This window comes from Nicotiana attenuata, unplaced genomic scaffold (genome assembly GCF_001879085.1).
Source record: "Nicotiana attenuata strain UT unplaced genomic scaffold, NIATTr2, whole genome shotgun sequence".
Classification (NCBI taxonomy): Eukaryota; Viridiplantae; Streptophyta; class Magnoliopsida; order Solanales; family Solanaceae; genus Nicotiana; species Nicotiana attenuata.
The window spans coordinates 109,226-132,220 of NW_017672557.1; the positions used below are offsets into that span (position 1 = coordinate 109,226).

General features: G+C 37.5%; 2 protein-coding genes across 3 annotated transcripts; one reads left to right on the forward strand and one right to left on the reverse strand.

Annotated features, from left to right (window-relative positions):
- The first annotated feature begins 5,670 nt into the window (after positions 1-5,670).
- On the forward strand, positions 5,671-17,743 carry LOC109213662 (T-complex protein 1 subunit theta). The gene is made up of 13 exons (XM_019377489.1): positions 5,671-5,961; positions 6,767-7,029; positions 7,115-7,261; positions 7,343-7,504; positions 9,410-9,487; positions 9,924-10,057; positions 11,820-11,892; positions 11,984-12,061; positions 12,152-12,274; positions 12,514-12,608; positions 12,701-12,910; positions 16,899-16,956; positions 17,419-17,743. Exons 1-13 carry the CDS (start codon positions 5,826-5,828, stop codon positions 17,485-17,487), a joined length of 1,626 nt encoding a protein of 541 aa, XP_019233034.1. The 5' UTR covers positions 5,671-5,825; the 3' UTR covers positions 17,488-17,743.
- Positions 17,744-18,390: 647 nt separating this feature from the next.
- LOC109213661 (pheophytinase, chloroplastic-like) lies at positions 18,391-22,736 on the reverse strand. Of its 2 annotated transcripts, none has more exons than XM_019377487.1 (6): positions 22,531-22,736; positions 21,086-21,815; positions 20,220-20,446; positions 19,895-20,086; positions 19,656-19,812; positions 18,391-18,791 (listed from the first exon to the last, which is right to left on the reverse strand). In XM_019377487.1, the coding sequence occupies exons 2-6, from the start codon at positions 21,785-21,787 to the stop codon at positions 18,552-18,554; spliced, it is 1,518 nt and encodes a 505-aa protein (XP_019233032.1). In that variant the 5' UTR covers positions 21,788-21,815; positions 22,531-22,736; the 3' UTR covers positions 18,391-18,551. The 2 variants fall into 2 exon arrangements, with proteins under 2 accessions (XP_019233032.1, XP_019233033.1); XM_019377488.1 differs by lacking the exon at positions 22,531-22,736 and adding an exon at positions 22,481-22,501 and having other exon boundaries at positions 18,404-18,791.
- Positions 22,737-22,995: the final 259 nt, after the last annotated feature.

Genomic DNA, 22,995 nt, shown 5'->3' on the forward strand with positions numbered 1-22,995 from the left:
CACCTCAGGTATGGCTCGCTTTCTTGGTTCATGTCTTGTATCATGGGCCACTAAAAAGCAAAATTCAATGGCCTTATCCACTGCTGAGGTTGAGTATGTTGTTGCTGCCTCTTGTTGTGCTCAAATTCTATGGATCAAACAACAGCTGGCAGATTTTGGCATTGAACTTGGTTGCATTCATATATTTTGTGATAACACTAGTGCTATAAGTATGACAAAGAACCCTGTTCATCATAAGAGGACTAAGCACATAGATGTTAGACACCACTTCTTGAGAGATAACTATGAGAAAGGATTGATTTCCATAGAATTTTGTGCTACTGATAAACAAATTGCTGACATCTTCACTAAAGCACTGAGTAGAGAAAACTTTGAGAGGAACAAGTTGGAATTAGGGATGATTAAGATCACCTAATAGGTCTAGCTCAGAATGCACAAAAAAAAATTTATGAAAACAAAAATATTTTTTTGGCTAGGAATTCTGAACTTATGTAAATATCTAGATTAATTCTTACTCAGCTTCATACTTTAATTAGTATACTCCTGTGACATGTGTTTATATGACTCACTGATCTCTTACAAAATTTTCTCTATTATGGCATTTGAGGCATGTTCAAGAGACTTGTAAATGAAGAACCTGATTCATCAGTATGGGTTCATATGAAAGATAAGGTATGTTTTCTATACTTTGCACAATTAGAAAGATCAATATTTCAATCATGAGCAAAAGTCCTATAATTGTTCAATTCCTAGAAAATTCTATCCGTTAGCATTGAACCAGTTTCGTCTGCCTAGAACTCTAAACCGAAAATTTTGCCTAAAATCTCGGGAAGATAAACCGATCATTCAAAATCTGAAATTTCAGGTTGATTAGACCTCTAATTGACCACTATTAAAAAGTTGTCGTTACCTATTAAATGTGTATTCTCTTTAAATACATATCACTTCCCCTGTCATCTTCATAATTCCAAACCGTCAAAAATTCTTCTTCAACTTCACTTGCCCTCTTCTCCAAAACTCTAATTCCCAAATTCTCTCAAGAAACCAACGAGGATGACTAACCCACAAGACAATCCTGGAACTCCTCCACCACCCACTCCCTCAAATTTATCCTCACCTCCTCCACCCAGTGCATCTCCAAAACCTAGATTTCGAAGGGTGAAAATGCTTTCTCGAAAGACTGTAGCGTCTGGGGCTCTAAGGAAGACATTAAATGAGAAGTTGAAAGCAAGCCAAGCTCAAAACTCCAACTCCAGCTCTAATTTTGAATCATATCAATCCGCTACTGAGGGGGAAGGATATGGGTCTTCTGACTCTGAAAAGACTCAAGAATCCCCTTCTAAGGTAGGTTCATTTGTGACTAAAAACCTAGAGACTAGGTTTGTTCTGGTTGGACCCATTAGGGATGTTGAATGTTTGAGATATGAAGGAGTGGAGGTAAAAAGAATTCTGAAAAAGAAAAAGACAGAGAGGGTGCATGTGGTGAAGAGAGGGGAAATGGGAAAGGAGTAGTGCTTGCTATCTGTGGGGTTGACACAAGAAAGGGTAGAAGAGAGTGGAATGAAGTCAGGGGGAAGTGGTTATAGGGAAGCTGCTGAGGGGTTGGTTCATCTGAGCACGTAGAGAGATGAACCCGTTTATCGTACTAAAGAGACCCTAGCAGACCTGCTGAAAAAGGGTTGGGGACAAGCTATGACCCAAAGAAATGCTAAACTCCAACAACAAAAGACCCCCAAATGGTTCCTAAGCCTTCCAAGAAAAGAAAGGCTTACAATACTCCAACACCTACTGCCTCTTCATTGCCAAAGGGTTAGACCCACAAGAAGCAGGCGTGAAACAGAGTGATAGCTGATCTACAAATGGGCTTAGCTGAAAGTAAGAAAAAAAAAAATGGATAAAGCAAAGGGAAAGATTTGCAGAATCCTCAGAGGCTGTTGAGAAGAGGAGATGGAACTGCGTCCATCAAGAAAGGGGTACATCAGTGGAGCGTTCCTACCCCCAAGCCAAAAAGCCCAGACTTCCTCAAGAAAGCTTCCTCTGTGTTTGAGGCTGTTGAACCTATACTAGCCAAGCAGGACAAGATCTGCAGTGAAAAACAAACAATCAAAAATTTCTAAAGATGATGACTGGAGTGGGAGGAAGAAGAAGAAAAATGATTTTTGAGGAAGGAAACAGCATAAAGCTTTGCATTGTTTGGCAAAAGAAAAGATATTAAGAGGTAGGACTGCTGAAATGACCGTGGAACCAGGAATTGATGAGATTGGTGGATACTTTAGACTGGCCATGCGATGAAGGACATGCGTCCTTCAGCATGTGATGGTTAGGCTAGCCAGAAATGAGCTAAGAATAGCAATATGTTGCGGTTAAGGAAGGCATTGTTAGTAGCCTGGTGAAAGGAGTCCAAGTGGCAGTTTGATGCAAAGAATTGAGAGATCCTGGACCATTTAACCCTCTGAAGGGTTTGATGACTATACATAGGCAAGGGTGGCCATGCTGGACCCCTCCCTACTACTCTTGCAAATCACCAGGAGGTTTTGTGATTCAGAAGATGTGAATGAAGCAGGGATGTGCCAGAAAAGTGAAATGAGGCGCTGAGCCACAAAGTCTTGTTTAATCAACAAGTGTTTATTGTCCAGGACAGGAGAGAAGGCACATGTGCTAATTACATGGATCTAGTCTTAGAGAGTGCCTGGAGAGAGGAAAGCAAAATCAAACTGGCCTTGCCTCATTAATCAAGCTGCTAGACAAGGTCATAAATGGCCTCCAAGGGCTCATGCTACTCCTATGGCTTTTATTCTAACCACAGTTATGAACAGGCTCAGTGCCTCTGAAGAAAATGGAAAATGGCCTCGAGCAAAGGATCACTTTGGCATCAATACTCTTTCTTGCTTGTGACTATGCAGTCAAATGCCATCCCACATGAACCTAGATTCATCCCAGAAGACACCCATCAACAGCAAAGTTAGGGCTCTTGTTTCAAGAATGTGCAGCCAATGGATGCCTGAAATAGCTAGGCTCAAGGCCTCGTGGAATTAAGTGGAATCTTTGAGAGGGATGTCTCTAGAACGAGCTTTGCCAAAGAAAAGGAGAAGAAGATGAATTCTTCATAACATTTGCTAACTTCTCCAAAACCCAAAACCCAACCCTTCATAGTTCCTTCAAGCCTAGGACTCTAGCTTTTCCCTGAACTTGTTTAGTACCTCAGTGACCCAGATTAACGATTTTTCTATCTTTTATTTTTGGTCATGGTTTGGATGTTTTCTTTCTTTTTGCTGATTGTTGGTGGCAACATATCCCTGTCAATTGATAACTACCTGTCTTATACTCTTGTTTCAATGATTAATTTGTCCTTAATAGTTAAATATGTTGTTGATACTGATGATTGCCACATGATTGCACTTGCAGTTGCCCACAATGGCCATGAGTACTTATAAAATCTGGAATCCACACTTTGTTATGCAACTTTTCGATGATGCCAAAAGGGGGAAGAGAACATTGTGCTACACAATCTGAAATAAGTGTATTTATAAGCCTAATTAACCTGCGTCCTTGATATTAAGTGAATTTTCTAAAAGTTAGTATTGATGGTTAAGCTGGAGTTCTTATAGGTCCAAATCAGTAAAAAGCACAGAGTTTGTCATCATCAAAAAGGGGGAATTTTGTTGGCCCAAAGAACAGGTGAAGTTTTGAAGATTGACAAAAGAACTCAGGCATGGACCAGGGTCCATCTTGTGAAGTCACAATCATGATCAACCTATACATGTGAGATGCACTGTGAAGTAGATAAGACCTACTATCAAAGCTGCAATATCTCTGATCTATCGAAAAGGTTGCATATTAGAAAGGAAGAAAGTCTCCCCTCTCATTATGAGAGAACACAATTTCTAGGATGAAGTAGTGTTAGAGTTGAGATCATCATTGAACTCTTCCACGATAGAAAGCGACAATTGAGTCCCAATCAAACTCCTGATTACTAACTTAATTAAACGTCAGTGTTGTTCTTCGTTTACACGTATGCACAGTACCAGAAGTTTAAACCTAAAATTGAGAGCAAAAGAGTCAAGGCGATTTTGCAACATTTATGTGTGATTTGAGTGCTGCACTCCCGAAGCTACTTGAAGAGATAGAAGAAACCAGTTCCATTGTTGTTCTATCTTTTATTCTAGTTCAATTGTAGTAGGTGGTTTAAAATTGTACCTTTCAAGGCTTTCATAGAAGCAATTGTATTAGGTACCTAGAGTGTCAAGTATATAGCTAGCTTTGAAGTTGTCGCAAACAGTTGAGACTGTGTGCCACAACGGGCATTAGAAGTTAATCCTTAGTTTACAAATGAGTTTTGTAAATGCTATTTTGGCTCAAGTGATATTTAGTGTGGAAGTTTGGAAAAATCCTACTGAGTAGTAGGTCGTGGGTTTTTTCACCTTTGACCAGGTTTTTCCACGTAAAAATCTTCTGTGTCTTATTGTTTTCATGTATTTATTATTTCCCGCAAACAGTAGTTAGTTGGAACACCTAGAAGGAACCAGGTTCTCTATAGTTCAGATAACGAAGATTGGGTTTACCACCACAAATCACCCCCCCTCTTGTTGTATTGACACTTAAAACATATTGTGGTTGCTCGATAGAGAATTACGATAAGTCGAATTCTCATGATCAGTTAGAAGAAAAACATAGGCAAAAAATTGTAGGAGACTAGCGGGAAGGATTCCGACAATTGGGGAATTCATAACTCTAGGCTTTTTAATCTTGTTCCAACCTTAGTATCCCTAATTTTTTAATTTACTTATTTATTTTGTTAGTTTAATTTACGTTAGACATAAGGAATTCTTAATATTTATAAACTTAGAAATTGTTTGAGCTTTGTCTTTGAGTTATATTGAATAGTTATAGTTGGAAACTTTAGTCTCTGTGGATTCGACTCCGGACTTTTAGACCAGATTATATTTTGCAGGCTTACCGGTTTATCCTTTTTAGGGAACTAGAGTTGCGCGAGAACAGTACTCCTATAACTGTGTTTGTGATCTCATTCTATATAGAATTCATAGCAGGTTCATGACTTTCTCTATAAGAAATTCAACTACGTAACGAGATACACATATTATCAAGATTAAATAGTAAAATTCCAACATTTTGTAGACGAGAGAACACTTTTTCAAAAATGAGGCTAAACAAAGTACACAAGGACATTGGAGTACAAGTTTATATATAAAAATCGGGTGTTAACAATTTATCCGGATAAAAAAATTGAGTAATTTCGCTCCCAAACTATTAACCGTTAATTATAAAATCTCAATCCGTTCACCAATTTCAACTATCCTGATAACCCGATTACCAATTACGCCATCGGGTCGGTCGATTAACGGTTTGCTGCTTCGATTTTGAACAGTCCTAACCACCAACAGTTGCGTGAACCACTATGCCGAACTTTAAAATGTGTTTCATCAAACAAATTTATTTTGATATACCATTTTAAGCAAATATTTTTCTATTATTTTGTTTGATATAATATTTAATTTTATCTAAATTAACTGTCATAAATTATGCATATTCAAATATTAAGGAAAACAATAAACTTAATTAGTTAGATTTCCAATTTAAGTTTAATCTAGGAAATTATCCCTTTTTAACTTTTGTCATCGTCATTAAAATATTTAACAGGCTAATAGGAGAATGTGTATTAGGGCTTTATTTGGGTTTCCCTCTTCTCTTCACTTTACTCTCTCTCCCCTCAGTGAATACAAAGAAGCCTTCACAGCATTTGCTAGGGTTTAAGGAAGAGAAGAGTCTTCAGTATAGTTTTCATCTGTCTCACGAGATCAAGAAAAATGCAGCCCTATGGAATACAAGGAATGCTGAAAGAAGGCCACAAGCATCTTTCAGGTCTTGACGAAGCTGTCCTTAAAAACATCGATGCTTGTAAACAGCTCTCCGCTATTACTCGAACTTCTCTCGGCCCAAACGGTACTTCCTTTTTCACCTTTCCTTTTCCGAGATCTTATTTTTACACAATATTGTTAAATAGGATCTGTTTCAATGAGATTTGTTTCTATAATACTTTTTTTTTTGATAAGCAATGTGTATGTTTAAAACAAGTTATGGATAATTAGCTGCTGACCACTTTTTTTGTTCAATGGCTATCATTTCATAGTCAATCTACTAAGAAAATGGCATTTTTTGGTGGATAATGCTAATGTAATGCTGTAATGCTATACTTGAAAAAACATATGAACAACACTTCATTAATATTCCCACAATAAAAAAGAACAATCGTAGTGATACATTTATTGAGAAAATTATACAGTAACTACGGATAACATTTTTTAAAAGTATTTTTTACTTCCATCCCGAAGATTTTTAATATTTCAGAGATGAAGGTGTGAATGATTATCCTATTGTTTTTATATCCTTGGCCAAAGGTAAAATTGATATAACGTTAGTCTGATAAATAACCATTGGCAGGATACAAGTTTCTTTTCCATTTTATTGTATTATCTATGGTTATTTCCCATTTCACTTTAATAGTTGTTGGTTGCAAGGTGCTTTAAAATAATAATAATCTAAGTAGATAAATAAAGTAAACATTTTGTCAAGGGAGCTCATTGATCTTAGCAATATGTAAGTTAAATCGGTGAAGACTTAAATAGTTTTTGAACTCTGAAGGAGTGTGTTTGTAATCAGGAATACATGATGGTCCATGCATGCTCCTTTCTATTATCTTTTGGATAAGTTACTTTTGTTCACATCTTTTTGTCATTTATTTGTTTAGGTATGAATAAGATGGTTATAAACCATCTGGACAAGCTTTTTGTCACAAATGATGCTGCCACTATTGTGAATGAACTTGAGGTCCAGCACCCTGCTGCCAAGATATTGGTTTTGGCTGGAAAGGCACAGCAAGAGGAGATTGGCGATGGAGCTAATTTGACTGTTTCATTTGCCGGGGAGCTCCTCCAAGGTGCTGAGGAGCTCATCAGGATGGGGTTGCACCCTAGTGAGATTATCATTGGTTATAATAAGGCGATAAATAAGGTACATTATATGTTTTACACTAATTGTGCTTACTATACATTGACTAGTGATCCGAGATTTACTCGCTAGTGTTCCACCCTTGCAGACAATTGAATTATTGGATGAGCTAGTCGAGAAAGGTTCTGAAAATATGAATGTCACAGACAAGAATGAAGTTATTTCACGAATGAAATCTGCAGTTGCCAGCAAACAGTTTGGACTAGAGGATGTCCTGTGTCCTCTTGTTGCTGAGGTACATGACCTGCTCTTCGCGTATCATTCTTGGTGGGTTTTAGCCGTCTTGCGTTCTAATTCATCTATTCTTGTTGTGCAGGCTTGCATTCAAGTGTGCCCAAAAAATCCAGCAAACTTCAACGTGGATAATGTACGGGTTGCAAAGCTCTTGGGCGGGGGTTTGAATAATTCCTCCATAGTCAGAGGTATGGTGTTGAAAAGTGATGCAGTTGGGAGCATAAAGAGGATAGAGAAGGCAAAGGTGAGCTGTTACAAACTCATTCCAGAAATTCTTTTACGGTGAAGTCTAGTTAAAATGTTACAGTCTATTTCCATTTCCCTTTGTTATTCAGGTTCAGTTGTTGTTACCCTGTCTGATTGTGGTTCAGATTTTCACCTTCACTTTGCCTTTTGTGCTATTTTCACCCATTTGCAAGATTTATTTTAGCTACCTTCTTTCTATTTTTTTGAATAAGTAAGGTATGTTTCAGCTTTTTCTTCCTAATCTTTCATTTCTTGAGCGGATAAAACTGCTATATGGTAGTTGTAGGATGGTTTGGTTATTTACTTTTTGAAAACAGTTTCTTCAACATACTTCATATAAAAATAGTTTCTTCGGCATGATACAAGAATTGTCAGGTGTAAACCAACCAGTTATATGAAGATGCAGTTTTCATTTTCTAGGATGTTCCATTATGTTTGGTGAACTATTAATTATGTTTGAACTTTTGTTTTATTTTTTATTTTAATTCTAATTAAATTGGGCTAATCCATGCGTTAGAAGCATTACCGAGACAAGGGTTAGTTGCTTAACCATTGAATGATAGTCATAACATGATATCACAGTTTATAATGGATGACGTTTACTTTTGCTATTGTGGCAATTGGCATAGAACTGAGACATTAAACCGTGCAGCTGATAGGGAAATCTACAATCTAAATCCCACCGTAAGAAGATTAGTAATTTCAGTGGTCTTGCTGCACCAGTTTTGATTGTTATTCTGCATGGCTTGCTGGAAGATTTGGGCTTCAAAACTTAATAGTTTGCTATTTTACATTATACCTGGATGCCTGTATTCCCACACAATCTTCAGTTTTTCTCATCCCTACCTAAGGTGAGCTTCCTCTCCAAAACCGCTCCCTACTTATTTCCGGGTTGAAGTGGCGTCCAATATTTTCTCATTTTTCTTGGATAACTGCTTCCCTCCTGTACCCTCTTGCTTTTCCTTTCCTTCACATCAACAAGGATCAGAACTAGACCCCAGCACCTGCTTCTTCCATGGATTGTTGTTTTTGCAAACCAAATTTTCGTTGTTCCTCATTGTTTTTCTTCATCCTTTTCGACATCTGTTGGGGGCACTACATGAGTTTTTCACATAACTAAGGGGGCTATAGTAGTTGAAAATGCTAGTATAAGGGTTGTGTCATACATATTGGGGGCTTCAACACCTCCCAACCCCCCCCCCCCCCCCCCCCCCCCCCCCCCCCCCCCCCCCCCCACCCCCCCCCCCCCCCCCCCCCCAAAAAAAAAAAAAGCAGATGGGACAAAGCTACTGGGTTGGAGACATAATCCGGAAGTTACTGTTTAAAGCAACTATTTTTCATAAAGCCTATGAAATCGTCGATATGGGCTGGAAATGCATACTTCTAAAACAAAATGAATATGTGCTCCCTTGATCCTCTATGTTTGGTACTCTCTCCGTTCCAACTTATGTGGTACTCTTTCCTTTCTAGTCAATCCCAAAAAGAATATCACCTTTCCTTATTTAGGAATAATTTAACTTTAGAATTCCTACTTTACCTTTGATGATTTGATTTACAGCCACACAAAATATTTATGGTTTGTTTTATAGACCACAAGTTTCAAAAGTCTTCTTTCCTTTCTTAAACTCCATGAGGAGTCAAACACCGCCACATAAATTTGGATGGAAGGAGTATTTGCTTGCTAGTTGTGTGCATGGAAAATCTTGGCTTGTTCTCGTGTGATTTGCTTTGGCTTGTATTGCTTAATCACTCTTACCATTATCAAAAAATGTCCTCTCAGGTTTGGTCCCTTGTTGTAGTTGTAATGACTGGCTACATTAGCATACACACAGTTGAACTGTCATCCTCTTAGCTTCAGCCTTCGCTTGGTTTTTTGCTTAACGAACCATCTACTCCAATGCAGGTTGCCGTTTTTGTTCAAGGCGTTGATACATCTGCAACCGAAACGAAAGGAACAGTTCTTATTCATAGTGCTGAGCAGGTAACTCATTGGGACTATACTGCTTTTTAATTAAGAAGTCTCATTGGTGTAGAAAGTCTATGCACAAGTATTTTTGTTGTTTCTGGATGGAGTTGAGAGATGTTAATTGACTAACGGTGGTGAACACAAAAAATGATAGATGATGCATTTATTTGTTATAAGACAGGAAATGCTAATTCTGATTTCTGTAGCCTTTTTTACCCTTTCAAGAAAAAATCTGATTTGTGTGGCCTCTGTTGCAATAAATTTTCTATGAACATGAATTGTAGGACTAGGCTTTGAAGCCTAGGATTAGCACCACTCTGAATTAAAACTTCAAGTCATTTAAATTCCAAATGAAGTTATTTCCATATGTCTTTCCCTTTTATTTTGTTTACGTATTTGTCTTTCAACTTTTTCTATCTGTCATTAATCTCTTTGTCTCTTGCATTTGCAGCTTGAAAATTATGCAAAGACCGAGGAAGCTAAGGTGGAGGAACTTATTAAAGCAGTTGCGGACTCGGGTGCCAAGGTCATTGTCAGTGGAGGAGCTGTGGGAGAGATGGCTCTACATTTCTGTGAGCGTTACAAGTAAGACGAATCCTGTATTTCCTTTTACATATGATGTTATTAGTTAGGGCCTTTTTGTGTACTTCTTTATAAATATGTTTCTGGGTAGTTGTATGATTTTCTGAAAATGAGCAGCAAAAAGAAGCTAATTGGGGGAAGGGGGGGCATCGCGGGTCATTTGTCTGCACATGTACTTACCCATGATACTCTTAATTTTTATCAGAGGATTGAGCTTTTGATTATCTTAAATTTTATTCAAAATACACCAAGATGGTTTCAAACTGTGTTTAAAAATAAAGTTAAAAGCGATTATTTTCCTGAAAAAATCTGTGCAACTATGGTGACTGATATTCTCTTAGATTTTCAACAATAGAATTCTTTAGCTTCTCAGCAGGGAATGTGATGTTATAAAATCTTTCTCACCTTGCCTTGGGATTGCCGATAGTTGGCAAAGCAGATCCTCCTAACTTGGCCTTTTTCTCCTCTTAATTCAACTATCCAACCAACAATTAAGCTCTTTCATATAAAGTTTATGGCTGGTATCCTTTGGTTTTGACTAATTGAGCTTCCTGCTCTGGAGAAAAAGAAAGGGACTTTAGGGGATTTTACATTAAGTAGCAATTCAAAAGGTTTTGGCTTGTGTAATTTATTGTCTGTTTTTATTGCTCTCGTTATGTTGCTAATCTTCCTATGCTTCACTTATGCTTATTTGGTACATTTAGTGCTTCATATTTATACATTTAGTGCTTCATATTTATGTAGTTGGACTTGTACTATATTTAGTTGAAGCTTTTCAAAATAGAAAGGGAAAGCTTTTGAACTGACTATAGTAATTGTGTCATCGTGTTAAAATGCTTGTGATATAACTCAGGGCACAAGTTTTTCAGTAAAGCAGTTGATGGCAAATTGTTTAGGGTTGATTTTGTCCTTTGCCACTAATAGTGAAGATACACTGATAACAGTTAGTGCCATGAAAGGACACATTAAAACTATTTCCTTTCGGATAGAGAAAATTCGCTTGTTTGGACAATTGGAAGTAGATGTTAAAACTATTTCCTTTTTACATACTGATAGATGTTTGTTGCCCTTATACACACACACCCCCTCCCCCCCCCCCCCCCCCCCAAAAAAAAAAGAAAAAAAAAAGAATATCTGTTGCCTCTCAAAGAAAATTCTTTTGACTTCAACCCTCAGGGGTTGGCCTGGTGGCAATTGACTTGAGCCTTGGGGTTTGCTCCCCTTCAAGGTCTCAAGTTCGAAACCCACTGGGTGCAAACAATTTCCGAGGGCCATCGGACTGGGTAAAACCTGAATTTACCGTGGTGCACTTGCGGGAAACTCCTTGCCGAGGGCCTGTGCACCCCCGGGATTAGTCGGGGCTCTAAGAGACTCGGACACCCGGTGCAAATAAAAAAAAAATTTTTTTTTTTGACTTCATAGGTAGTCTTTGCTTTATGCTAACCAGACTGTTTTAATGACCTCTTCTGATATTATTTTTGCTTATAGACTAGTTTATGTTTTCACATCTGCCAGGGTATAGTCTGGATCTGCTTCATATAGATTCCACTTTTGTTGCCTCTCAAAGAAAATTCTTTCGAATTCATACGTAGTCTTTGCTTTACGCAAACCAGACCGTTTAGTGACCTCTTCTGATTTTTTTTTTTGGCTTCTTAGACTAGCTAATGTTTTTACATCTACCCTTGTGTAATCTGGAACTGCTTCATATAGATTTCATTTTTTTTGAGGAAGGTGACATTGAGATTTCTTTTTTGTTTTTTTGCAGGCTTATGGTATTGAAAATCAGCTCCAAGTTTGAACTCCGCCGTTTTTGCCGTACTACTGGGGCGGTTGCGCTTGTAAGCAAATTGGAACTGTTTCATGATATATGTTAAAAAATACTGTAACACTTAAATTTCTTATAACATTCTTCCTTGATTGTGAAAACAGTTAAAGCTTAGCCAGCCAAATGCAGATGACCTTGGCTATGTTGATTCCGTTTCAGTGGAGGAAATTGGTGGTGTTAGGGTAATTATCTTAGATATTATATTTACAGTCAGGTTCATCAGTTTAGCTGGGAATTAACAGTAAATCTGGTTCCTTAAATATGTAATATAGGTTACAGTTGTGAGAAGTGAAGAAGGTGGAAATTCTGTCTCCACTGTTGTGCTGCGGGGAAGCACTGATAGTATCTTGGATGACCTTGAAAGAGCCGTTGATGATGGTGTAAATACATACAAGGTAGCCGAAGTAAAACATAAAGATTTATCACCTGCTAGCTCTTTTCCTTCGAGGTTCATGCATGCATAATAGTCTGTTGTGGTTACTTGTCCCTTCATTGTTGCTTGGAAATAGAATTGGATTTCAGAATTACATTTTGAAACATGATTACTATAATTGAGGCATTGACAAATGATGGATAGCTATGATTGTGTCCGGTTATAATCTTGAATACTTTGATTGCTCTATGTTTGTTTCAGGCAATGTGCAGGGACAGTCGGATTGTACCTGGAGCTGCTGCTACTGAAATTGAGCTGGCTAGCAAGCTGAAAGAATTCTCTTTCAAAGAAACTGGGTATTGTTTTTGTTGCTTTCTCTTCGCATATGAGCTCTCGCCTATCGCTGCAGCCCAACTTTTCTGTTATGTAACTCCATCGCTATTTTCAGGCTGGATCAATATGCAATAGCAAAATTTGCTGAAAGCTTTGAAATGGTTCCTAAAACGCTAGCTGAGAATGCTGGCCTCAATGCAATGGAGATTATATCATCCTTGTATGCTGAACATGCGTCTGGAAATACCAAAGTGGGCCTTAACTTGGAGAAAGGTGCCTGTGAGGATATCTCTGCCTTGAGTATATGGGACCTCTATGTTACCAAGTAAGCTGCTCTTTTCTTGGTGTTAGTTTTCGTCTTCCAGTAAAATGTGCTAGAAAGGACCTAAGCGAGCACAAAAATCTAGATCTTCTCACTTGTGCTTGTTCAGTTCTATTTTTTTCTTGCATAAATTTCCACTAGCATGTCTATAGTTGATTCAATAGGACTGGAGTAGCATTCAATTGATTCAATTTTTACTGATGCAACAAGAGGGAGTGAACTTACAAGCTAACTGAACTTTTCCAGAATGACATATTCCTAAACTTTTTATAATTATTGGGCAAGTTAATTGTAACAGCCCAGCCTGCTAGTGATATTGTCCGCTCTGGGCCTAAGCCCTCACGGGTTTAAAACGCGTTGCTAGGATCTAAGGCTTGTTAACTTATATACCCAGCATCCCTCTTGTGTTTTGCCGATATGGGGCTCTGTCTAAAGTCTGGGGTGTTACATACACCCCCTCTTATGGGCTCAGCGTCCTCGTTGAGGTTTGCGCCACCGCATGGGATTCGCCTTGACTCAGCACCGAGGTTAGCCCCGCCTAACCGGGGTTTGCCTAAACTCAGTTGAACTCTGACCCACCATCGGCAAGACTGACACAAGAGTGGCTCTGATACCATCTGTAACAGCCCAACCCACTAGTGATATTGTCCGCTCTGGGCCTAGGCCCTCACGGGTTTAAAACGCGTCACTAGGATCTTAGGCTTGTTAACTTATATACTCAGCATCCCTCTTGTGTTTTGCCGATGTGGGACTCTGTCTAAAGTCTGGGGTGTTACATTAATTATATAGCTAGTTTCTAGAGAGACTCTTCTGTCAATTGTGAGCAATCCCCTAGAGATTTCGGCTGCCAACCGCTCATTTCTGATTACGACTGTGAAACCACGGATAATCTGATATACTTAGTAACTTAAGCCTAGAATTAGGGTAAAGCAATTGTAGTAAAACAATTGTAGATCAGGTTGAATTTTGTTTCGTCTCCTAAAGGCAATTGTCACTGTAAAATTGTAGGGAACGAGGTTCTCTTCTCAGTTCCGAGAGAAGCTTGGATTTCTTGCATTTTTTTAGTTGGATATTTTGATTGCTGGATGGGAGAACAGAAGCAATCGCCTATTGGGCTGTCAGAAAGTAATAGGTGGAAGATCCACATGTTAGGAGATGCATTATTACTTAGAAAGCAGAAGCTGATTGGCAGAGGGACAGCGAAGAATGGGGAAATCCTTCCTACTACTAGACAGATGGTTTTTTTATCATTCGATGCATTGGCCGTAGATGGATTTCATTGGGTTTATGAAAGAGGATGGTTTTGTACATATTCGTTGGGTTTTCAAAGGATCATGAAAGATAATTATGGGTTCTCTATATGGAAGTAAGAGGTGGAAGATCTACATGTTAGGAGATGCATTGTTACTTAGAAAGCAGAAGCTGATTGACAGAGGGACAGCGAGGAATGGGAAAATCCTTTCTACTACTAGACAGATGGTTTCTTATCATTCGATGCATTGGCCTTAGATGGATTTCATTGGGTTTATGAAAGAGAGGATGGATTTGTACATATTCATTGGGTTTTCAAAGGATCATGAAAGATAATTGTGGGTTCTCTATATGAATGAGATCTGAATACGATTTTGGTTTGAAAATTAGTATATATGCGGTCAAGCTACTCTGAAGAATGAATTCCTCCATTTGTTCTCCGTTGAGAACTCTAAAGAGGCTACTATATCGGAGTTCTTTGAAAGGACTGATGTTTAGGTATTTTATGAAGTATCTTAGAAGAAGGATCCGTACAGGACCGGGAATCTGAAGAGCTAGAAGCATTCCTACAAAGGTCATACAGCTACATAGTTTGGAAGGTGGATAAGCTGCTTTGAGAAGAGCCATCTTGAAGATGTTTCTTTGATATTGCTTTATCGGAAGCCATCAAGCATGAAAATTGTAAGACGTGTTCTAGTTAGTTCCGAATGAAGAAAAATGACTTGAGAAGCTTAGAGAGGACCCAAGGATAAGACATGTTTTTCTTCTGTTGATTAGACATGCTTTAAATCTTGTGCTATCAGTTCTTTGTGGCATCAGTTATTAGCTTTAAATCTTCTGCTATCAGTTACTGCTGGTTAAATTCTATTAGATTTTTTGTCCGGTACCAACTGATTTGGACACTTGGTTAAAACAAAAGCAATGATGGAAACAAGATAATTTTTTTGTTTGTTATAAATAATGAAGAAACAAGACATTAATTTGCATTGACAAGCTAGTGTTTAGCGCCCTATGGCTACTCAGCATGCTTGTAGGTCCCTTCATTCTGTCTTATATAGACTTCAGAAGAGTACTCAGATTATTGGTTTAGTTTCAAAAGGTCCAACCATATGGAAGATTTGCTAAACAGAGGCACTAAAAAAGGTGACTTTCTTTCACATGGTGTGAAGTGTGGGATGCCATCTTGATGTTTAGTACTATAGTTGTTATTGTTTGTGTAAGATGCATGGGGTGAATATGGATCATCTTCTACTATATAGTAGTACCTGTTCTTCAGAATTATGAAGCCTGATATATTCCATATGTTACAATCAGTGGCGCTTCCTAGAATAATGGATGAAGCAATGGCAAGCTAGAGGGTGAAAAAAATGTACGCTGAAAACAAAGATATGGACGACTTCTCCATTATGTAACTTTTGGTCGGTATGGAGTTATGCTTTTAAGGACAAGTCTTTTGGTCGGTATGGATAGAAGGAATAGTAGAATTTGAAAGTGTCAAAATTTTATTGTCTACCGTAAAAGCTCTCATTTTGTTTGGTTTTTGTGTAAGGAGGCTGGAGGACACCATTAATGTATAAATGGTTGGTCTGAGAGACTTGATATGTAGTAGTGAAACAACAATGTTATATGGTGATCAGATCTTGGTATATTAACAATAAAATATATATTGATTTATTAGTTAAAAAAGTTAAATTGTGTCCTCCCCGCACACTAATGTTACTATTCTTATTGTCATTATCACTTTTTGATTTGTTTATTTCCTGATAACTACTATTTCATGATTATGTATTCTGTAATCTGAGTAATAGCCCGTTTGGCCAAGCTTCTAAAATTAGCTTATTTTGAGAAGTGCTTTTCTCAAAAGTACTTTTAAAAAAAGTGCTTTTGGTGAGAAGTAATTTGTGTTTGGCTAATTAATTAGAAAAGCACTTTTGAGCAGTAATTAATGTTTGGCCAAGCTTTTGAAAACTGCTTCTAAGTGTATTTTTCTCAAAAGTGCTTCTCAGAAAAGTGCTTTTGGAGAGAAGCTACTTTTTCCTGCTTCTCCAAAACTGCTTCTGCCTCTCCTCAAAAGCACTTTTTTTCCTTTCAAAAGCTTGGCCAAACACCTCAATTTTTGCCAAAAGTGCCTTTGGCCCAAAAAAGCACTTTTGGCCCCAAAAAAAGCTTGGCCAACCAGGCTATAAGAGTTTCTTTTTGGTGGATTCATTAGCTTTTTATGCTAATCCCTATTAATAAACTACTATTTCATGATTATGTATTCTGTACTCTGAGTAAGAATTTCTTTTTGGTGGATTCATTAGCTTTTTATGCTAATCCCTATTCCCTAATTAGTGTTGTCAAAGGCGCGCTTAAGCCCTGAAGCGAGGCGCAAAACATGTTGAGCGCTTCGCCTCGCTTTGTTGGCGCTTTAGTGTCGCATCAAGGCTCTAAGGCATACTTTTCCTTGCGAATGAATGTAATCCTGAAAAGGCGACATTAAACAATTGATATTTCACTTTATCGTAAAAAAATTCAATTTCTTTGCCCATATATTTGTTATTCATGCTTATAATTATTAGTCTTGGACTACATATACATATTTACTTTTTCTCCGGTTGCGCCTTTTTTCATTAAAGCCCACGCTTTATCTATGCTTTGCGCTTAAAGCCCCAACGGACCTTAGAGCTTTTTTGAGCTTTTGGTCTTTGATAACGCTGTCCCTAATGCATCCCTAATGCATCTTGGTCCTTTTGAGCAGGTTTTTTGCTCTAAAATACGCTGCTGATGCTGTCTGCACAGTGCTTCGGGTAGACCAGGTAACTTATTACCCTGTATTAGCTATTCATTTCATGTTTTACTCCTGAGAAGTGCACAGTTTTCTTCCACCTTGTGAAAATTCCAACTAAGTAGTTGGGTTGATACAGATGCATGGAAGAATCTCTGAATAATAGTTAATTAAAGTTCGATCATCGATGATAGAAAAGGGATAAGAAAGACAACAACAACATACCCAGTATAATCCCACAGGTGGGGTCTGGGGAGGGTAATGTGTACGCAGACCTTACCCCTACCTGGGGAGGTAAAGAGGCTGTTTCTGATAGACCCTCGGCAAGAGGGATAAGAAAGACATACTATTAAAAACTGATCGACGTTCATATTTGACTACTTGTGCTCTTTTGTTTGCTAATGTAGTTTTTATTCAGTTCTGTTTTAAATTTTGAGTAGGCTTCTTTTGCCTTATCTATTTTTATTTTTTAATCATCTATATTTCGCTGCAGATTATAATGTCAAAACCAGCTGGGGGTCCAAGCAGAAGAGATCAACCGGCAGGGATGGATGAGGATTAATCTTTAGTCTCCGATTTAGGGGTTGGTTTAGTACGGTTTTGAAAGATTTCGGTGGTTTTTTTAATTTCCGATTTTCAAAATGTTATACCAGTACCATACTGACTTGTGTGGTTTGGTTCACTTTTTGGTTTGTGTGGTTCAGTAATTTGGTTTTACTCTTTAAAGTTATATTGTATCAACCAAACTTGTAATTGTGATTCATGAGACTGATTTTCAAACTCAAGCAAGAAAGACAAATTAAAAGAGAACAAATTACTCAAACGGGTTAATGATGCTTCATTCTAAAACCAGACAATTATTTTAACCGAAAATAGAAGTGAAGAAGTCAGCCTTACAAGTGTCGCTTGTCTAAATTTTATGTTAGTGCACTAATTTCATTCCATGTACAGATGTTCTTTATCTGAGCCCGTGGGAAGTTCAAACATATTTTCTACCATTTTTAATAGGAACAATACATAAATCCCTCCCTTTAAATTTTGGTTTCTTTTGCGGCTTACACACTTATATTATTTCGTGTTTGTATTACTCTTTTGAACTTTTTTTTTTGTATCTATTACCATCCTGGACTGGAATCTGGTGAGAAGTGATCATAGTTCGGCAAATACGTGAATTTTTTGATTGTGGTGTGCATAAATTTTTAAAGCTTACTCCTTTTCTTCCAAAATCTGATGGGAAGTGACATATTCTCTTGTTGGAAAAAAAACCACGTGTAATTCAACCATATTGATTTAATAAAACTGTTGCTACGTAAACTACTAAAGTCAAAAGAAAATTATGGGAGGATTAAGTTAGCTTGATTGTTGACATAGTAATTCTTATATTGCTGAAAAAAGCTTATTCGTTTTCTAGTGACTTTGATCGATAAACCCATTTTCATGTAAGCATTTTGGGCAATCATAAGTATGATTTAATCAAGGGACAAGAAAAGAAGTTATATATGCTGACCTATATTACAATTTACATTGCTAAATTGTTATGTAGCCAAAAAACATTCAGCTTACTATCGGTGGGAAATTATCACACATGATATGTGAAAAGAATAAAATGAATAAATTTATGTGCAGTTATGGAGAGTAAACTCCATATTGGAATCGAGATTTTAGAAACATGCGAAGTCTCTCCCATTGAGAAGTCATTGACCCGTAAAATCGCACTCTTACTGCTTTTTTCATTCCTTGCCGAACAAATTCCAAGTCTCTGACAATGTCATATTCTATGCTTTCTGGACTATCAAGCAGTGGCAATGCAACTGAACTATGCGATTCGATGTTCTTGATCCATCCGCGCAGCAAAAAATTCACAATCTGCACATGTAATATCATTATATTCAGGGGCGAAACCAAAATCTAGAGTCGATGGATTCAGATCTAGAGTCAGTGTGGTTCCAGAACAAGTGTGGTCTTATGTATATGTCTAAATTTTTGCATATGTATACATAGTTTTAGCAGGGTTCGGTGGAACTCACCGAACTTGCTCTTGATTCGTCTATGCTTCTACTATGTTTCAAAAATGACTTAGATAAGCACTTGTCCGAATTCAGAACTTGGTTTAAGAGGTATGAGGTAAGGGGCTGGGAGAAATGTATAGTACTATATTTCAGTGGCTGAAAAGGAGAAACAAAAATTTCTTGTCGTATAACCATAAAATTAATAGATAGGCTTTTAAGCATATGACTCTGAACAAGTCTATATTGCCCACTGACCATTTATAGTGCGGTCTGTTTCAACATGGTAGAGCATCCTGAGTAGCAAGGTAAGCTTGTTACCAACCAATGGAGCCCGATGCACTAAGTTCCCGCTGTGCGCGGGGTTGGGGGAAGCACCGGACTATATTGGGTCTGTTGTACGCACCATTGCGTTGCATTTATGCAAGAGACTGTTTTCACAGAACAAAGAAATCCAGATTCAAACTTTTCTTTTGCATTTGACTGACATTCCTTTATCCCTTATTGTTTTATGTGATACTTCAAAGTCCAAATATAACATTAACCATTCATCTAGTTTGGAGTGGTAAAATGTTTGGATTAAGTCTTGAATTATGTTACTACGCAACAAGTTATGAAGAAAACCTTATGAAGAGATGGTGACGAGATGGTAACAATGAGGAAACATGTTGACAACCAAGATCAAATGTCCAAAGAAGATGCATAGCTTAGTGAGACGGCTTACCTCTGGGACTTCATCATGGGGGCAGTGACCAGCAGGGCTAATCTGATAATATGGAGCTTCAGGAAATTGGCGTTTCACTTGTAGCGCCCAAATAGGCATCACCCAGGGGTCTTCTTTTCCATACATGAGACAAACGGGCACATTGTTCATTCGACACCTAAAAATAGCAAGGTTGAAGACTTGAGCTTTCCAACATTAAGAGAAGCCAAATGCAGCTATGTAATACTTGCTTTACCTACCCAGTAAGTGCCTCCTTAAAACTTAGTTGTCCCCGAGGAGCAAACATTATTGAGGTTAAGGATGCAGCTGCTGCAGGGTGTTCTATTATCTCAAGAATACTGGAAAAAACTTTATCCACTTTTGTGGTATGATCAGCGTAAACTTGTTTAAGCACCTCCGCGATGCTCTCGGGAGCACTAATTTTCTGCCATCTGAAAATGAAGCAAGGGAATAAGTATGAATACTGAACAAAAACCCTGGTCTTAAATCTAATCAGTATTATAACTGGCAAGAAAAAGATAAACTTCCTCGGCATAAATTAAAAGAGTAAGTCATAGCACTTACACAAGTTCTGTGAGCTTTCTGATGGTGGTGGGAAGAGGAAAAGTCCCAGCCCATGGAAACAATCTAGATAATCTCGGAGATCTAACAGGATTAGGGAGTAATCCCCAAAATGGGGTCGCATTAAGCAAGGTTACACCTTTCACCAATTGAGGGTAGTATGCTGCTAAGTAGAGGGCAACATATCCACCAAGTGAATTTCCCACAACGTAGACTGGCTCTTTAGTAACCTGCACCATCAGAAGATATGAGTTTATTTGTTACTTATGGGCGAGATTGTTCTAAAAGCAATCCCTCAAGTCTAAACCAATCAATAACTTGGAAGACTTAATAAGAAGCCCATTGCACCATAATGATTAACTGTTTAGTCAAATAATATTAAGCTTCTCTGAAGATCCAGTTGTGTCTAGTAACAAAATGCTGTAAGAACAGGAAAAAGAGCATCGGAGAAACATTACACGTAAAGATCAACTATAAGGTATCTTCCAAAGAATAGGGAACAAACAGCATAGTGTTATACAATAAGACATGCCTACCTTGAGTCTGAGATCATATAAGCATTAGGTGAAGTTATAGCCATGCAATTATACATAAGTCAAACAAAAAACATACTAAAGTTCCAAGGGATGGAAGTCTGCTGTAATGTAGCATACTGTCATCGACTGCATCAATAACGTGCTCGTAAGCCTTCTACAAATGTTTATAAGTTCATCTTTCTACAAAGAATACTAGACACATGACCCGAAATAGAACAGGTAATTAATAGAAAGAACACACAAGTAAAAAGCCAGCAATGCATCATACAATTGCTTAAGTCTGCGTAATAACCACTTAGAGGAAAATCATAAGGACAAAGATAGAAACTGTACCTCTTCAATGAAATAGCGTACTTGGTCCCTCCATAAGTCAACAGAATAGACAAGTTCTTTTGCCCAAGGTTCTGCTTCATCTCCAAAACCCCAGACGACATTGTTTCCATCACGTTCAGATTCATCTAATCGTTTGGACTGCGAAGTTGGATCCTCACATGGTAATGACTTCCCTTGTCCAAGAAAATCTAACGCCCATATTCTGTGATCACGACCAAGATCCTTTAATTGCTTTTCATAGTGAAAGGAACCAACACCAAAACCAGGAAGAAAAAGTATTGGTGCGGAGTTAACATTTTGACAACCAGATTTCTCATAATGAACTTTCAGTTTGGGTTTCCATTCCCACAAGCAGCTATCGACCACAGCAACCGAGTCGGCTTTAGTTTCATCAGGTAAGCTGGGAACGATAACCTTCGGTACTGATTTAGCACTACCAGTCACATTTTGGGTACCAACTTTCCCATCTATAATATCTGAGTTATAGCTTTCACTCAAGAGACTTGAGTCGACACTGTCAAATCCTTTCAGAGCAGTGATAGTAAGCCTCTGAGTCCTCTTTTTCTTTATGCTATAAACATGTAAACCAGAATACGACCTTCTTTCTTTTACTATGGGAAACTTTGCCTGATTTGAAATTAGACATCTGCTAACATTTACAATGCAATAATAGGTTGTAGAATAGCAAGAATGAACTTCCATCTTGGAGTCAGCTTTCTAAAATGAATACCTGAAATCAAGAATGTGTCGAAAAACAAAGTGTTTAGGTTATTATCAAAGAATAAGCTAAAAAGTACAGGATAATAATGCAACCAACTCAAGAAAAAGGACTATAGGATGTAATTATCACTTGAAAGAGCTCAATTAGTCAGGCTATATGATTAATCAACTAAGACCGGGTTCTTTTACAACTCAAACAAATTCTACCTCCTTTTTTCTTGGCTAATTAAACTCATTTTTTCTAACTACAACATCATCCAAATAAAAGCTGGGGTTCATCCATCTGGGTATAAAGGGGGGAAATCAGCCTGATCTAGAAAACCAAAAACCTGAGCAAATATTGCTATAATTTCTCCTTCTACTACAAGTACGATAACTGAAAATATTTGCAGTTGTGCTATATTGCTAGATTTAGAGAGAAGCAGATCATATAAGAATAACTAACTGGAATAACCTTCTTCAGCTTAGTTGGAAATTGACAAACCAAAAAGACCAATTTTTCATAATTCTTTTGGTAATAAGGAAATAGAAAGAAAACATAAAGCCAACTTAATGAACTTAAACACCAAGGAATTAGAAAACCGATCTTATTATTACACAAAGTTCAATACCCAAAGATCCAATTTACTATCAATTATAGTAATCAACAAAAAGGAAAATATAAACAGAAGTTACTTTTTAGTATTAGGGAAAATATAAACAAGGAAGAAGGCACAAAATATTACCTTTAATCAGCTATATAATTGATCACCAGAATCTCCAGGACAGAATATGGGTTTTAAACATTCCCTTTTTCCCTTATTTTAATATTCAGTTGGCGGACTGTTAGTTAATTATATATATTTCTACAAGACTCCACACAAGAGATTGCTTAAAAGCATGGGATCTCTTTAGAAACCAAGAAAATTGCTATAAATCAGAATTTGACACGTTAATTAATTATATGCTGCTGTTACGGTTTCTTTTCCATGACTTTTTTACTATTGTATTTTATTTTCTTTAATGCTGTGCGAAATAGTATTCTTGTACAAGATAAGGGTAAGGTTTTCATATGCACTACTTTTCCTAAACCCCATATACGTGAATACATTAAGTATATTGTTACTAACGTGCATTTTATTATGCAACGAATGGTAATGCAATAATGCAACAACTAAGCCTCAATTTCAAATAAGTTGGTATATAAAAAG

Coding starts and splice junctions, on each gene's coding strand:
- LOC109213662 (XM_019377489.1), top strand. CDS start 5,826: ATGCAGCCCTATGGAATACAAGGAATGCTGAAAGAAGGCCACAAGCAT. Junction 9,488..9,923: donor TTATTCATAGTGCTGAGCAG/GTAACTCATTGG, acceptor TTGCATTTGCAG/CTTGAAAATTATGCAAAGAC. Junction 12,275..12,513: donor ATGGTGTAAATACATACAAG/GTAGCCGAAGTA, acceptor TGTTTGTTTCAG/GCAATGTGCAGGGACAGTCG.
- LOC109213661 (XM_019377487.1), bottom strand. CDS start 21,787: ATGGAAGTTCATTCTTGCTATTCTACAACCTATTATTGCATTGTAAAT. Junction 19,813..19,894: donor TTTAAGGAGGCACTTACTGG/GTAGGTAAAGCA, acceptor TGCTATTTTTAG/GTGTCGAATGAACAATGTGC. Junction 18,792..19,655: donor CCCATGATGAAGTCCCAGAG/GTAAGCCGTCTC, acceptor TTACATGTGCAG/ATTGTGAATTTTTTGCTGCG.